At 35.4% G+C, this 16,226-nt stretch overlaps 2 protein-coding genes across 2 annotated transcripts in view; one reads left to right on the top strand and one right to left on the bottom strand.

Annotated features, from left to right (window-relative positions):
* The window catches only part of Orc4 (origin recognition complex subunit 4), a 40,376-nt gene extending 29,504 nt beyond the window's left edge, over positions 1 to 10,872 (top strand). Inside the window, 5 exon segments of the mRNA NM_001271425.1 lie at positions 2,515 to 2,601; positions 5,431 to 5,539; positions 6,478 to 6,573; positions 6,675 to 6,742; positions 9,733 to 10,872. Of these exon segments, the coding sequence (NP_001258354.1) occupies positions 2,515 to 2,601; positions 5,431 to 5,539; positions 6,478 to 6,573; positions 6,675 to 6,742; positions 9,733 to 9,921 (549 nt within the window). The 3' untranslated portion in view covers positions 9,922 to 10,872.
* A 1,247-nt stretch (positions 10,873 to 12,119) lies between these two features.
* The window catches only part of Acvr2a (activin A receptor type 2A), a 76,790-nt gene continuing 72,683 nt past the window's right edge, over positions 12,120 to 16,226 (bottom strand). Inside the window, exon 11 of the mRNA XM_027420474.2 lies at positions 12,120 to 15,761. Within this exon, the coding sequence (XP_027276275.1) occupies positions 15,567 to 15,761 (195 nt within the window). The 3' untranslated portion in view covers positions 12,120 to 15,566. The remainder of the gene's footprint in view (positions 15,762 to 16,226) is intronic.

The raw sequence follows: 16,226 nt of genomic DNA on the forward strand, positions 1-16,226 counted from the left end.
CCCTCATACCTAACTGCATCCAAGCAGGATACCAAGCTATTGGGTACAACTCTAGTTGTTACCCTCAAGTGTGACTATCTGACCACCTACTCTCAGCTTTCTAATTTTGTTTTATTTTTGCTATGTGTTGGTTTCAGGCTTTATAGCCCCCAACCAAACCTAAGTGATAATGATCTTTTTTCTTGTGACAGACTTACAGCTTTGATATTTAAAGGAGACCTAGCACTATCCCTGGATGCAGTACTTGGAAGTCTGTCAGCACCATGGGCAGAGTCCCTCTTTTGGGTGGGGATGTGGTGGTAAATGTGGTTGGGGGAGCTAGCCACTACTTCAGTGCTGATCTTGCAGAGGTTGTTTGTTTAAGATGTCTGTAGTTTTGACAAGCCCTTTTAAAGAAATGTAAATTGAAGGTTTAACTAGAAAAATAAATGCAATGAGAGCCTGAAATTTCAAGAGACAGTAGCTTATTCCTGAAATTTAGATACTTTTGAGGTGAAAGAAGCAAAAAATCTGTAGTAAAGATATAAACATTTAGTTTTTGTTATGGTTTTGGGTGTTTTAGCAGGTTTTATATTTGTTTGTTTGTTTTTTAGAAGTCTTTGGTTTTTTTTTTTTTTTTGAAAGTGTCATAGAGTGTCTTTTGGTCATCTGTTTTTGTTTTCATGACCCACTGTCATATTTGTGCTGTCCATATACTCTTGATTATGGGGCCATCTGCTGGAGACTGGTCAGCCTGTCAGGAACAAATAACTACCTCTCCTAGAACCTGTCTTAGTTTCTCAGCTAGAGCTGGGCCTCATGAACCCCTTCCCATCCAGTGCTAGAATGCTAACTGGCTTGATCTTGTCCAGATAATATCAGCTGCTATGAGTTCATGAATACAACAGTTCTACTCTGGTCCTCCCTTGCCGTCTGGCTCTTAAAATATTTCCATGCCCTCTTCTGAGATGGTTTCTGAACTTTGGGGAGGAGGTGTAATATATAGATGTCACATTTCTGGCTGAACTCCAACCACTCATTTACCCTTTGCTTACTAATTAGCAGAGAATTTAGAGGGCAGTTTGATACAGAGATCATATAACAGAATAGTAGAATTAGGTTTACCCCTAGGATGTCCCCAACCATAGGTTCTTAGCTGTTTATAGTACTAGGCATGGGCCTCCTGTGGAGTGGGTCATAAATCTAGTTCATAATAATTGTGCCACTAAGGCTACTATGATTATAACTTGCCATGCTGGGTTATTATTTTGTTACTGTTTTTGTTTTAACTTCTTTAAGGAAAAGGGACTATTATATAAAGCAGATAATATGTGAAAAATTATGCCAAGTGTTACTGCATCTTTCCTTGCTCTGTCACCTTTGAGTTCATTCTTTTCATCTAGTGTCTTATTCAGTGCTGTTTCCTTACCTTCCATTCAATCCCCATTCTCTAAAATTATTTGACTCTTTTATATCTTGCTTTAGCAAAGTGACCTATTGGTCTCCATAGTTTTTTATCCATTGGCGTCCTCTTAGTGTACCTCAGTGTAGTTTTACAAAGTAGGTTGAATTGTTGATTATTACTTCCCTCTTGAAGTTTCTTCACTTGTGTGATAGTTAATCTTCATGTCACCATGGAAATATACTTCAGGTTTAGATCACCATGGAAACACATTTTGTGTGTATCTATTAGTGTGTTCCCAGAAAAATTTCAACTAGAAAGAGAAGACCCATTGTGAATATGGGTGTCACCATTTTGTGTGCTGGAGTTCCATATGGTATGAAAAGAGAAAAGGGGAACTGAGCTATGAAATCGCATTCATCACTTCCTTCTTCCTGCTACAATGCTTATATATTGACACATGCTGCCTCAAGCCCCTACCATCATGTCTTCTACTCCATATTGGATTGTACCATTCAAAAGGAGGACCAAAAGGACCTGTAAGCTGCTTTTAGGTTACGTTTTTTTTTTTTTTTTTCCTCAGCAAGAATCAAAATAACAAATGCATCTTGTTTTCTAGATTGCTGTGGTGTCTTGTGCATTCTTCCAGGCCTTAGTGTCACTTTTTCTTTGCTCCTTTTAACATCTACTACTTTAATTATAACTGAAGTCTCCCTTCTTGACCACATCTTATGTCCTCCTCAACCCCACAATAGTTATCTTTATGTTTTTTTCTTGTTGATACGTCCTCCCAACAGTTGTAATTGGATTCAGTTAGGATTTCTTTTTCTTTCTGCACTGTCCTTTTGCAAATAACTGTACTTAAGGAATATTATAATTCCCTTTTTTGTTACTGCCATAATCTTGCTTCTGCTCATGTTCTTACAGCTCTCCATAATTTTCCCATTATGTTCACTTAATACTTCCCCTTTTTTTCAAGTATAACTCATTTTGTATTGTGCTTGTGCTACATTCTGTTCCACCATCCCACTAGTTTGACTAGATTTTTTTTTATTATTAGATTGGAAATTTGGGATTAAACTACATTATCCTTAATTTTGATTTATTTTATTGTTTTCTTTTGTATTTTTTAGTCTCTCTCAGAAGACTCAACTGTGCGTGAAGTTCTACAGAAACTTTTCAATGTCAACAAAAGCTTACGGTCGTTACATATGCTGTTGGTTTGTATTTTTTAAATATATTTATTTTTGCCTGATCTATAAAAACAAAAAACTACATATTAATGGAATGTCTTATGTTTTATACATTCACACATGGTATAATCTGTATTTTTAACATTTTGAAGTACCTTCAGTTTTCAATAATAACTATACAATTTCTACATTCCTACCAATATTATATCAGTCAAGAGTACTGCTTACGTCTTGATGGGAAAATTTTAAACTTATAGATAGATGCATTTAGGGCTAAATGGCATATTTATTACATTGACTATGCTGATATTTGGATATAGAGCACATCTTTAGTTATATGTTGATTTTTTTCATTGATACTTTATAATTCATCAACACATATCCAGTACACATTTTAAGTGTTTCAGTGTCTCACTGTCTTTGAAGCAGTTGTAAATAGTATTTGTATATTTTAGTACATTCAGTCTTGCTGAACTATCAGAATTTAAAATTTGGGATTTTCTATATAGACATGCTCAGATTACCCCCAAACAGGTACATTTTCTTGTTCCCTTTCTAGTCTTTGTCTTTTCTTGCTATTGCCATAACATGTTGGCTCAGAGTAGTGAAAGTGGGTGTTTTTCTTTGTTCTCAGTTTTAAGAGGAAGACATTCAGTATTTTAGTATGATATAAACTTTAGTTGGAAGGTTTCTTGTACATGGTCATTGTTAACTTCTTTTTCATGCAGAATTTGTTGAGATTATTATGAATGTGTCTTAGATTTTTGTCAAATGTAAAAATCAGTGGATAGGTCATGTTTTTCTTTTCTTTTTTTCTTTTTTTTTTTCTTTTCCAGAGACAGGTTTTCTCTATGTAACTTTGGCCCTCCTGGAACTCACTCCGTAGTCCAGACTGGCCTTGTACTCACAGAGATCTATCTGCCTGTCTCTTCTCCGAGTACTGGGATTAAAGGGATGTGTCACCACCACCCGGCCATATGTTTTTCTTTAATGATTAGTTAGATACTACACTGATTTGTGGCTCAGACCACTTCTTTTTTCTAGGGGGTATGAATAATGTTGAAGCCAATCAGTACTTGTTAATAATATTAATGTATTTTACTTGTTAATAATGTTTGAAAATGATATCACTTGCCTTTCTAGGAGAAAGTATTTCTTGGTCCATTTGTTTCCGTTTAAATAGTTGAAATGAGTAATAGTGACCATTTATTAAGTAGCACATCTATCCAGTAACTAGTTCATTTTCTATGTAATATTTAACCTTTTCACACTAATCATTTCCCTTTATCCTTAGGTGTTTCTTCTCCCCCTTGAAAAAAATTGAAACATCTCAGTTAAACAGGTCTTTCATATCTAGTAGATGGGAAAGGTAGGGCTCAGCTCTAGGCTTCTTGGCTATCAGCCTGTGGCATGCTTCAAGTGTTTCTGTCACATTGCATTTATTGATTCTTCTTCTCCTTTCCTGTATTTACTGAAGAAAATTCTTTCTCCATATAAACTTCCTATCTCATTAGTTTAATTCCCTCCTGCCCATCAAAAGTATACTGTCATTTCTAGCAACTTGTCTAATAAAGTTGTTTGTTAAGAATCTTTAGATTAAGAATCTGAATTTGAATGAAATTACTTCCAAAAGCTCATAGGTAGTGGCACTATTAGGAGGTATGGCTTTGGTGGAGAAGGTATGGCATTGTTAGAGGACGTGTGTCACTGTAGAGGTGGGCTTTGAGGTCTCATATATATTCACACAATACTTTGTGGCTCAGACCACTTCTTTTTGCTTGTGAGTCAAGATGTAAGAACTCTCAGCTCCTCTAGCAGCATATCAGCTGCATGCTGCCTTGCTTCCTGCCGTGATGATAATGGTCTAAATCTCTGAACTGTAAGTGAGCCACCCAATTAAATGTTTTCCTTTATAAGAGGTGCTGTGATCTTGGTGTCTCTTCACTGCAATAGAAACCTTAAGACCTGTTCTCCTTACCACTACCGCCCCACCCTGAGAAGATCTCATCTAATTCCCTTTCCCAGGGCGATCCAGGTGTCTCTCTTAGGATCCTCCTTGTTACCTAGCTTCTCTGAAGCTGTGCATTGTAGTCTGGTTATCCTTTGCTTTACCTCTAGTATCCACTTAAGTGAATACATACCATGTTTGCATTTCTGAGTCTGGGTTACCTCAGGATATTTTTTTTCTAGTTCCATCCATTTGCCTGAAAATTCCTTTTTTTAGGAAATGCAATAAACAGGAAAAAAATAGAAAAATAAAGAGCCACAAATGGCCAGAGCCCCAATTTGTGAAAGAATGAAGTCCAAGGACTTCCAGTCTCTTGTCCTTAATGATGGAAGTACACATTTGACCTGATGATGTATGTTTGTATCTTCTACATCTTCAAACCCTAATACTTACATTCAACATACAAATTACAGTGAAATTTTTATTTGAGCTGAAAACTTAGTCCCAGAATCTGATAATTGTTTGAGGAGAACTAAATGAAGAGGCTAGTTGTGTCTAAGATTATAATTGTTTTCGTTTTCAAAATTGCTTACTTCTAAACAGCAGTTACTTACTTTTTTACATATTATTTGTAAAAATTTGTATAATGCATAGGTGTAGGTGTGTGAGTTTTGAACAGTGTTATTTTCAGTTTCTTCTTGTTGGATATTTCTTTTAATGCTTTTCTTTTGGACAGTAAGTAAATATGATTCAGTTGCAAAGTAGTAGAGACAGCAGCATCTGAACTGAATCTGCAACATTTTCTTCAAGTAGAGTTGAGGTTAACTTTCTCTAGTTTCTTTCTCATATATACAAATTTTAAAAAAATATTCAAGTAAATAACAAACTTTTAATACACCTTTCTTTAGATGCTTGCTTTAAATCGAGTAACAGTATCACACCCATTTATGACTTCAGCAGATCTAATGGAGGCACAGCATTTGTGTAGCTTGGATTCTAAAGCAAGTATTATACATGGTGAGAAACTGCTTTGTTAGTCTTTCTTTTAACCTTTGGATTTTAAAAGTTTGAATTTAAATATTTTCCAAAATCATAATCAGTATTGAACATGGTGTATTATATACAGACTACTTCATATACATAGATTTTTTAATCAGCACTGTGCAGTGTATTATCACTGTTACTTAAAGTGAAAGAAATTGTGTTCTGCCTCCCATGCCAATGGGTTTTCCAGGTAGGACTATTGGTAATATTCTCCTTGCTTACCCAAAATGCTACTGTATTTGTTGCTTTTGGTCATTTGAGGTTTACTCTCCCTTTTGAAAATGGAACATTTTTCTTTCCTGTGTGTGTGTGTGTGGAGGGGGGAGCACGGGAGAGTAGAGGATATGCATACAGTTTTAGATAAAATTTCCAGAACTTCTCTTCATAAATGCCTCCAAAAGGCATGTTATTTGAAATTACATGACAATAACAATTTTTGCTGTTGGTTAAGCCATATAGTATCAAATTTTTCATATAGTACATCCTTTTGCGGGGGTGGGGGGGTGGGGGTGGGGCGTCCAAGACAGGATTTCTCTGAGTGTATCTCTGGCTGTCCTGGAACTTGTTCTGTAAACTAGGCTGACCTTGAACTCACAGAGATCCACCTGCCTCTGACTCCCAAATGCTGAGATTAAAGGTTTGCACTATCACCATCTAGTTTAGAAAAATCTTTATTTTGCACATCATCCCCCACCCCTACCGCCACCACCACAAAAGCCAATAACAACTATATTCCGGAAATTACAAGACTTAAACTTGTGGTATTTTAGATAATAGTGGTCGGAATGCTTTTAAGTACAGGGAATTCCAACCGCCTCAGCCCTTCAAATCCTTTACCATGCAGTAGTTATTTTCTGGAGGATAGTCATTTCAGTGTCATGCAACTCAAAAGTCCATCTCTCTTATTACAGGGCTATCAGTCTTGGAAATCTGTCTTATAATAGCAATGAAACATTTAAATGACATCTATGAAGAAGAGCCCTTTAATTTTCAAATGGTCTATAATGGTGAGTTAAAATGTTCACCATTTTCATCTGGATTTCTTCCCTGCTTCTTACTGGAGAGGACTAATACTCTCATTGCTTTTTTTTTTTTTTTTTTTTTGCAGAGTTTCAGAAATTTATTCAAAGAAAGGCCCATTCTGTTTATAACTTTGAGAAGCCTGTGGTCATGAAGGTATGGTTTGATTTGCTTGTAGTTTTCATCAGCTCCTACTTGATTTTTATATATATTTCATAACATTTTGAATCTGTGGGTGTTTTATTATAGGAATTCTTTTGAAGCAAAATTTGGTTAAATGAAGAAATAACTTCAGTAATTCTGTAGGTAGCTTGTTTTATAGTTTGTGAAGATACATTGCCCTCTACTGTCTGTTCTTAGCATTTGCATACTGAAAATGAACTACATTGCCTTGTATTACAACTGTAATGATCCTGTCCTTTTCCAGTCCACAAGTTGTTGGTTTCAGATATTAAGCTTTATTTGTGGTAAGGTATCACTTTACAGATTGCCAGGGACATCATACAATACACTCCTCCACTGCAAAGAAAATGTGAATCATATTATATAGTCTTAGGTTTATCTAGTAAGCAACAATATAACTCAGCTATTAAAAATATTTCCAAATCTATGATTAAATATTTCTTGAAGTAGTTTCTTTTATATCTTCAAAATTTGGCATATTTGTACAAAATTACAACAGATCCCAACTTAATATTCATTAGAAATTTGTACTGAGATTTATTAAAAATGTAGCTATGAAAGTAGATTTACACTTTAAAATTGTACCAAATATACTCTTTGTTTTAAATAGAGTCTCCGAGTTTTAAGTTTATATTTAATGGAAACTAAATAAGATGTAAATACAGACCCACATATTTCAAGGGCTTGGTTGTCCAGTGTTGGCACAGTGTGGTAGGGTAGGAGGGTATATGGGAGTAAACATCTTTATTTTTTTAAACAGTAGAAGCCTTATCTGTGACTTTGATTATAGTGTACAGTCTGAATTTCTTTTCCTTTATTATTTTTCACAAGTGAGCACAAAGTCATGCCAGTTCTTCAAGTAGCACCAGTCGTAGCATTCTTCCCCTAACCTCCTGTCTGGATGTTTGTAGTTGTAAAAAAGGTGCCTGGGCACGTTTGGGAATAATTTGTAGTTGCTCATTTGTGCATTTTAAATTAGGGGTATAGTTTGCAACTTGAAAATAGAAAATATTTTTTCAATTGTGTTCAGCTACACCTGAAGAATCTTATGTTTTCTTGTTTTTCAAAATGAATGACATCTAAGCCTTTTCTCTTCCAATAAGAACTTTTTTTTAATAAGCAGAATATATTGTAATGATACTTTTCACAGTGAACTGTACGTCATCAGAATTTAGTTACTTCTTTCCTTAATAACAAACCTAAACAGTTAACAAGATTCTAAAAGTAATATGAGTTGTAGAGTACAAGGGAGCAAACAATTAAGAGCTTTGTTAAAGTGACTAAGAGGAACATGGATGGGAACTTTGTTGACAGGTAGTAAAACAAACATACCACCCCACCCCATCCCCAGGTCTGAACCACCTTACAAGGTCTGTCAATCCAATAGACTTTATTGTACTCTGCGCCTTCTTACCTCTCCCTATGTTACAGTTGTTAAACTTTTTTGTTTTTTATTTTTACTTATGTTTAATGGAGAGTAGTTATTTTCATACAATATATTCCAGTCAGGGATTCCCCTCCCTCATATCCTTCCCCTCTCCTCACCCTTCGAGCCACACTCCACACCCCCCCCCTTCCAGGATAACAGTCAAGCAGATAGAAAGGCAAGAAAGGACAAAACAAAATGAACAAACTGACAGACAAAATGAGATAACGAATAGCAGGGGAAAGCACACACACAGGCATAGACAAAACAGAACCCATAAAAACAAAATTGAAAACCATAACATACAAGCAAAAGACCAGTTTGGGAGGTGGGGGTAATGCCAAAGCATCAGCTGAGACACACACAAGAGAAATTTTCAAAGACCTTTGAGTTTATGTTATGTTGGCCATCTGCTACCGGACATAGTCCCTGCCCTAGTTATACATGGTTTCTATACCCAGAGAGACTCCCTTGGAGGAACTAATTTTTCCTTTGTGAGAGGTTGTTAATTGGGGCTAGATTCTTGGTTGGGGTTGGGAGATGGTGTCTACTTCCCCATCTCAGCACTTGGACCCTATCTGGCTTGGATCTGTGCTTGCTGTCACTGCCTCTCATTGTTGGTGTTCCTCAGTCCCACTGTGTCTAGAAGACACTATTTCCTTGGTATCCATTCCCCCTGGCTCTTAGAAAATTGTTGCCCCCTTTCCAGAGTTTCCTTGAGCCCTAAGATAAGGGGTTTGATGAAGAAAGTCCTATTTAAGACAGGAGTTTTCCAAGGTCTCCTGCTTTGTACTTTGTCCAAATGTGGGTCTCTCTTAGTTCCTATTTACTGCAGGAGAAAGCTTCTCTGATGGTGGCTAAGTGGGCCATTGGTCTATTGGTATATAGCTGTTTAATGTACAGTAAGGCTTTGAGATTGAAACAAACTGCAAATTTTAGTAACCTATTTAATTGGTCTTAACAGATTCTTAGGTTTTTAATGTGAAAGCAGTAGACAAAGGACTGGAGCTATATATCTCCAAAGTGGAATGTGTGAAATAGGTGCTGAAAAGAGGAACCTATGATACAGAATGAGCCTCGAAACAAAACCTTATTATTGTTAAGATTCAAGTAAAGTTAACAGAGTAGTTTTTATGAATTTGATTAAACTTGGGGTTTGGGAAGACTACATGTTCTTGTTTACTGGTGCTAGGCCATTTTATACTGCTGAGCTAAATTCCCATTCCCTAAGTTATTTTAATTCTATTGGTGTCTTTCCTGTTCTCTTTCTTTGTTCCTTACTTCCTTCCCTCTGGTGCACGCCTTTAATCCCAGCACTTGAAGAGGCAGGTGGATCTCTTGAGTTTGAGGACAGCTAGGAAATCCTGTCTTGAAAAAATATTTTTAAGTAAAACATAAAACATTTTAATTCAGGTATAGAGAGGTGCATTTGGGGAAAGATGGCTCAAATGTGCTGATTTCTCTTTAACTTGCCTGTCTTCACAGCTGGCTAAAACCAGTAACTATCCTGGATTATCATTTTTCTTTTATCTTTCAGGCATTTGAGCATTTACAACAACTGGAATTAATAAAACCAATGGAAAGAACTTCAGTCAATTCACAGAGAGAATACCAGCTAGTGAAACTACTTTTGGATAATACTCAAATTATGAATGCCCTACAGAAGTACTCCAACTGCCCTACAGACGTCAGGCAGTGGGCAACATCCTCACTAAGTTGGCTGTGAACATTTTAAGTACATTTCTGTAAAGAACTAAAAGCTACTGCCCTCTATCTAACAAGATATGTTATTACATTCCTTTGTTTATAAATATTGTTTATGAGAAACCTGCACTTAGTATCTTGGCTTATGTGTTGAATCATTACTATACATACACAGTCTCATTGATTTAAATTATACTATCATGGGGATAGTCCATATGATGATTTTAAGTGTACATTCTGGATCTACTTTAGTTCAGAAGGGATCAGAATTTGCCATCTAACATTACCTTAAAGGATTCCAGGGAAACTGCTTCCACAAAATAATGAGAATATTTGCAGTGCTAGCTGTTTGCGCCTAAAAGGAATTCCCTAAGACAGAATGTCAGTCAAAGGTGCACATCATAAATTCATAGACCCAACCTAAAAGTAACACAGGTTGAGGTTTAATCATTCACTGGCTTCATTTGTTCAAGAATATTTCATTGCATATTTGTTCACAGTAATATTTTATAATTTATAAAACATCACCCCTCTGTGTGCAATTTATAAAGAATTTAACTACAGAATTTAGTACTTACAGATTAGAAAACACACCAGTGGTAGTATCCAGGATCACAGTATGGGACTGACCCTAAAGCCCATGTTAATAAAAACTAAAGCTCAGCAACATATTCCTTACTGTTTTTACAGGATACTTTAAGAACTAATTTAGCTTTTAAGAAATCTCAACTGTTAAGATTTCTGTGCATTTAAAGTTCCACCTCATAGGTAAAAACCCACTTTCTTCATATGCAGCCTTGCCTTTCCTACAATAAACCATGTTTAGCCTTCTACGTTTTAAGACTTTTTCCCAGCCTTATCTCATTAAGTTTGCTTGGTGGTTTCATGACACAATCCTCACATTTTCAAGGATGAATTTTTTTTTTCCCCAAAATACTTAACATGGTAGCATTACTACTGAATAAAAGTGAAATTTTCCTCTAAAAAAAAAAAAAAAAAAAAAAAAAACTGTAGCTATAGTCTCAACATGTAGGAGACTTGTCAAAAGAACCATTTGTGGCCAGTCTGGGCTATATAGTGAGAGCCTGTCTCAAAAAAAAAAAAAAAAAAAAAAAAAAAGAAAGAAAAGGAAAAAGAAAAAGAAAAAATCCCTCTCTAAAGAATCCATTGCAGGAGAATTTCAAACTTAATTAGATGCTGCTTAGAAAGCTGATTTCTCTGCTTTCCTGGTTAGGTAACAACTAAAGATCTAGTAGAACAATGTATTTAGTTTTAAAAACAAGCAAGGTGAATTTTTATTTTTAATAATTGATGAGAATGAAATGGTAGTACTTATTAAAGTCATATGAGTGTAGGTATAACCATTGCAAGTTTTTTAAGCCAGTTTCACCTCATACATTGCTGAAACTACATTATTAAATCTAATAAAAGAAACATGAGCTCCTTAAAAAAGATGTAAAGATGTATGGTATGAAAGTATATGTCTGTAATGTATAATTCCACAGCTTCAGAGGTGGAAACAAGTTTCAGACTAGCCTGAGTTGTCTTAAAAAAAAAAAAAAAATGAATGTGGACAGAAAGTATGACTTGAGGATTCTCTGCAATGAAGAAAAATATTGAAAATCAACTCAAGATTCCCCTGGGTCAACAGATGGAAGAACCACCAAAGAGGACTTCTTCCATGTGGCCTACTGAAACTTGGATCTTGTTTAAAAGGCAGCTCTGATTTATATGCAGACACATATCTCTGAGAAATTAAAATCTGTTGTTCAAACTTCCATATGGTAATGTCTTATACAGTAAGAACATATTACCTACTGATCTAAAGAATTAAGACATTTCAGAATGTTCTGTGGAAAACGGCATTTCTGTGGCAGTCCACCATTGCCTTTTGATTTGACTTAGATGAGTGTGTGTTCTTTCAAAGCATCTAAACATCCCTTCATCATTGTCCTGACAGCATAGAATCTGATCAAGTGCACTGGATATACCAACAAGGTTCTGCATGCCTTCCATGGGCAGTAAGGACCAATACAGACACAGGTTAGAAATACAGTCTTGATTAGACAACAGTGGAAGGAAAATACCCTAATTTATAAACCTCTCTGCTTTTATGATTTATATCCTTGAAAATCTCAAGGCAGAAACCTCACTGTAAATTGGAAAACTTACTCTCTTGAAGAACATACATAGCTAAAGAAAAACTTCATGTACAAATAATACCATATTCATTTTTTTATTTAACATGGGGAATGGAATGGGGATAGCATACATTTTATTTGTACAATATTTAACAATCACTTATTCAAGGTGGGATTTTATGGGAATTTTTTTTTCGTTTTTTAGCTTTCCGTTAAATACTTGCAGAAAAAAAAATAGCAAGTACAATATGACAGTAGTACAACAACCTGTGCCCAAAACACTGACAAGAAATACAGAGTAAAGCTAAAATAATTGTTTACCAATATTTTGAGAGGTAACAAATAGGGAGATACGGGTTGAGACTGCATAAAAAACGTACTGCTGGTTGAATATCTGAGGTAAATGATGTTTAATCAAGATGCTACTTGTATCTTTGTCCATAAATTGTAAATAATTTTATGCACATTATACCAAATGTTCCTAAAAAGTAATTTTTCAAAAAAGTAAAAAAGAGAAACTGGAAAATATCTGATGAAGCATTTTTTTAAAAAACAGTAATCAGTCTATTCCACTAAACTACCATCTATCTGGTGAGGGTTTGTTCCCAACCATTTGAATTTTACTTAAAAGTGACTATTAAGGATAAGAAAAGGGGACAGAAGCGATGTTTGCCTAATTTTGTGATTCTAGTTTTAAATCCAAGCATGTTGGACTTTTTTTGTTTTGTTTTCCTTGGTTGTATTTTCAGAATATCACCACGAAAGATAGTGCAAGTTCATGGGACCAATCATTGAGGCACAGTCTCTGTTCTGGAGTTCACAAGGTACCTGTAATAAAACGTCCAAACAAGAATCACAAATCACATGCTAAAACTCCTAGCATCTAAAATACATACAAGATCTGTGCAGGGCATAGATAGACTTCAAATAAATTCAAACACTGGTTAATCCATCAGTCCTATGGCAGTTGATCATAAAGCATTTCTCACAGGAGATCTGGGCAAGGTAGAGTAAGAGCAGCAGTTCTGGTGGGTATCAGAAAGGCAAAGTACAAGACATCATGAGGAGCACCATACACAAAGTTACAGGGGTCTAAGTTTGCCATCTCCCTCAAAAAAAAAAAAGGAATCTTTTCATTCTTTCATCTTCCTTTTTCAGTGTCCCTAGCTCAAAGCTTTTTATCTGCCCGTTCTGCACTTACTGTAAACCAAACACTAAAATGCCCTGCAAAAGAAAGTTTTAACAAGACTAGGTATAAAGACAGGTAGTCACTGGAACATTCTTACTTTACTGCTTAGAAAAAAGGCTTTCTGTTAATGTAGTTATCAAGAGAATACAAGTTTTAAAATTGATAAGCTAGAATTAAGTACAATACCCAAGATTACTAAAAAAAAAAAAAAGTTTCCCTAGCATGAAGACAAAGCATTTTCTATCATGAACCAGTCTTGGTAACATTTTGTTTGTAGTGCTTTCCTAAGCCAGACAGTCACATTATCCCTTGTTTATCACTTTTAAAAAAGATGTTGAATGTTTACAATCAGAAATTTGTTTATAGAGATTAACAATTTTCTTGTATGCACATTCTCTTTTGGTTTTCCTTGATTAGTTTACAAGTGGAAGCAAACCTAAGTCAAGAATTTGGGAGGTCAAATATGTAGAAATCAGAACAGTGAACGCTGAACGGGGCAATTTTAGGAATACAGTGAGACCTTTGATACACAGACAAAGCACAATTCTCTATGGGGTGTGGCATACAGACACAATGAATGGTATTACTCTCCCCTCCCTGCTTAGAGTCTGTTGACCTATGTATTATTTATAATTAATTTAGTCTTCCCAGAGATTAGTGCACATTTTATGTAAAATGTAGTGTATGATGTCTTAACCATCTGAAGATAATGCATTCACAGTGAGCTCCTGATAGTAACATGTAAAAAGTTTATAAAATCAATGTATGGATGCTAAAGTGACTCGACAAAAATGTATATAACATAATACTGGCTATTTGATGGTAATCTAAAAATTAGGGAATTTGAGGAAGAGGCCAATTGTATTCTAATGTTTTATTGTTTTTAAAAGCACTCTGGCACCTACTTGCCATCAATTCCATTTTCTTAGCAAGGATAAGGCATGAACTATCTAGAGTTAGCTGTAAAGTAACTTGGGGGAGGCTAGGCTGTGTTCCTTATACCACCACTGATTACCTCTAAATGTCATTGCATATTTTAAGTTATAAGTTCAACTTGTTATCCCTGATTTGATTTAAAGCAGTAATATCTGAAATCTGTGCTTAAAGGTCAGTATCTCTATCCTAAGATAATTCTCTTAATATCACAGACGTCAAATATTACTCTGGCATGATGGCACCACACAGCATAGTGATAGTTACACGTCTCAAAACAGAGTGAGGAATTCTGAGTAATGACACTTCCTGAGGTGATCCTAAAACAGTGATAAGAATATCTCACACACTGTTTGGTAAAAGAAGAAATACACCACAATTTTATATATATAAATAGGAAAAAAAATCTATTTTAAAAGATAAAATGAAGAGCTTTCCAGTGTCACAGCTCACTTAAAATTTCCTAAATCATGCTTTATGTTTTCAAATATTTCCCAAACACAGCACACCTTAAAGAAAAAAGTACTATTTAAGTATGCAATACTTTGGGTCCTGGATATAAGATGAAGGGAAGGAGGGGAAATGACACCATTTTTTTTTTTTTTTTTTTACTATTTCAAAAACAGCACTTTGTTTTCCCTAAATTACAAGCCAGTACAAGAAAAGCTAAAACACTGCTTTACAAATAGCCACTTACTATTGGCACTAAGCATAGCTTACCATTTTTTCTTAAATAACACAGTGAATTTGTAATACCTTGTTATAAAACATGGATTGATTTATTCAAATTTTGTTAGTGTTTTCAATTTTATAATTTAGCAACCGTGGAACTGAGGTATACCTTGTTGAGGGAGGTTAAAGTAATGCTTGGAAGCCTCTTTACTGTACCCCACTTTGATGACTTTATGTACACAGAACAGCAGCACACTACACATTCACAAGCTGTGTCATGTTGGCATTACAATAGTCATTTATAGAAACAACAGCAAATGCAATAAAAAGTTACCCTTTTAAAATCTGAAATGAAAAGTTTTTGATTTAAAAAAAATAGCAGTAGTTCATTTAAGGATTAGTGTCTTCTGACAGACATTAAAATCTGATGTCAGTTTTCAAATACTTGATTAGCCAGGTCCAAAAGAGCCTTGATTTGGAGAGAGCCACATTCTTCGTGTACATTTCTCAGTTCATTATAGTTTGCAGCTTTTCCCTTAGACTCCCCTTCATATCTGTGCTGCAGATGATGCAGTAAGTCTCCCAGAGCCATGCGTTCCACAAGGGGCTGCCTGCGTACATGTCCCGGAGGCATCCTACTCATTTCACACAGAAAATACACTAAGCAGTTTCCTTAGCTTAGCAGCTCCAGTTCCGAGTCCCAATTCTCAGTGTGTAAAGATGGTGCCACCATCATAGACTAGATTCTTTGGGAGGAAAGTCAACATTTGTCACCATTGTGACCACTGTTACAATGTCCTCTGTAGTAATGATATTTGTTAGTCTTTGCATCTGGGTAATTCTTTCACCTACACATCCAGCTGATAACCTGGCTTCTGCATCATGATCCCAACATTCTTCTATCGTTTCACAGAGCATTGCCATTCCCTACGAGGAAAAGAATAGTCAAACATAACAGCTATTGTTGCCTGATAGGAAACAGACTCACACTGTCAAAAAGAAATAGGCATTTTCATGGGTCACAGTTTTTTGATCAGCACTGACTCTGGCTCTCTTAAATGGACTCATTATGGCTGGATCAAAACTCACTTTTATTGAATGTCATTTTATATACTAGCAAAGTAAGTCACATTTCTAAGCATTAGGCATCCACAATATGCATATGTTTTTAAGTTCGAAATATCCAGTGTTCATAAATCTGATCATTTCAATGCTTGACCATTTCAGGTAGACTCACAACCAAGTCTAATATGGGTACAAATTTTTTTAATCATTTTTTGGTAGACACCAGCATTTCTCCCTTTCATTTAAAATTAAAAGGCCACCCTTGAATCTCTGGCTTTAGGGGTAATTACTTATTTCTACTTGGGTTTCTAGTAATACTAACACCAA

This window comes from Cricetulus griseus, chromosome 6 (genome assembly GCF_003668045.3).
Source record: "Cricetulus griseus strain 17A/GY chromosome 6, alternate assembly CriGri-PICRH-1.0, whole genome shotgun sequence".
Classification (NCBI taxonomy): domain Eukaryota; kingdom Metazoa; phylum Chordata; class Mammalia; order Rodentia; family Cricetidae; genus Cricetulus; species Cricetulus griseus.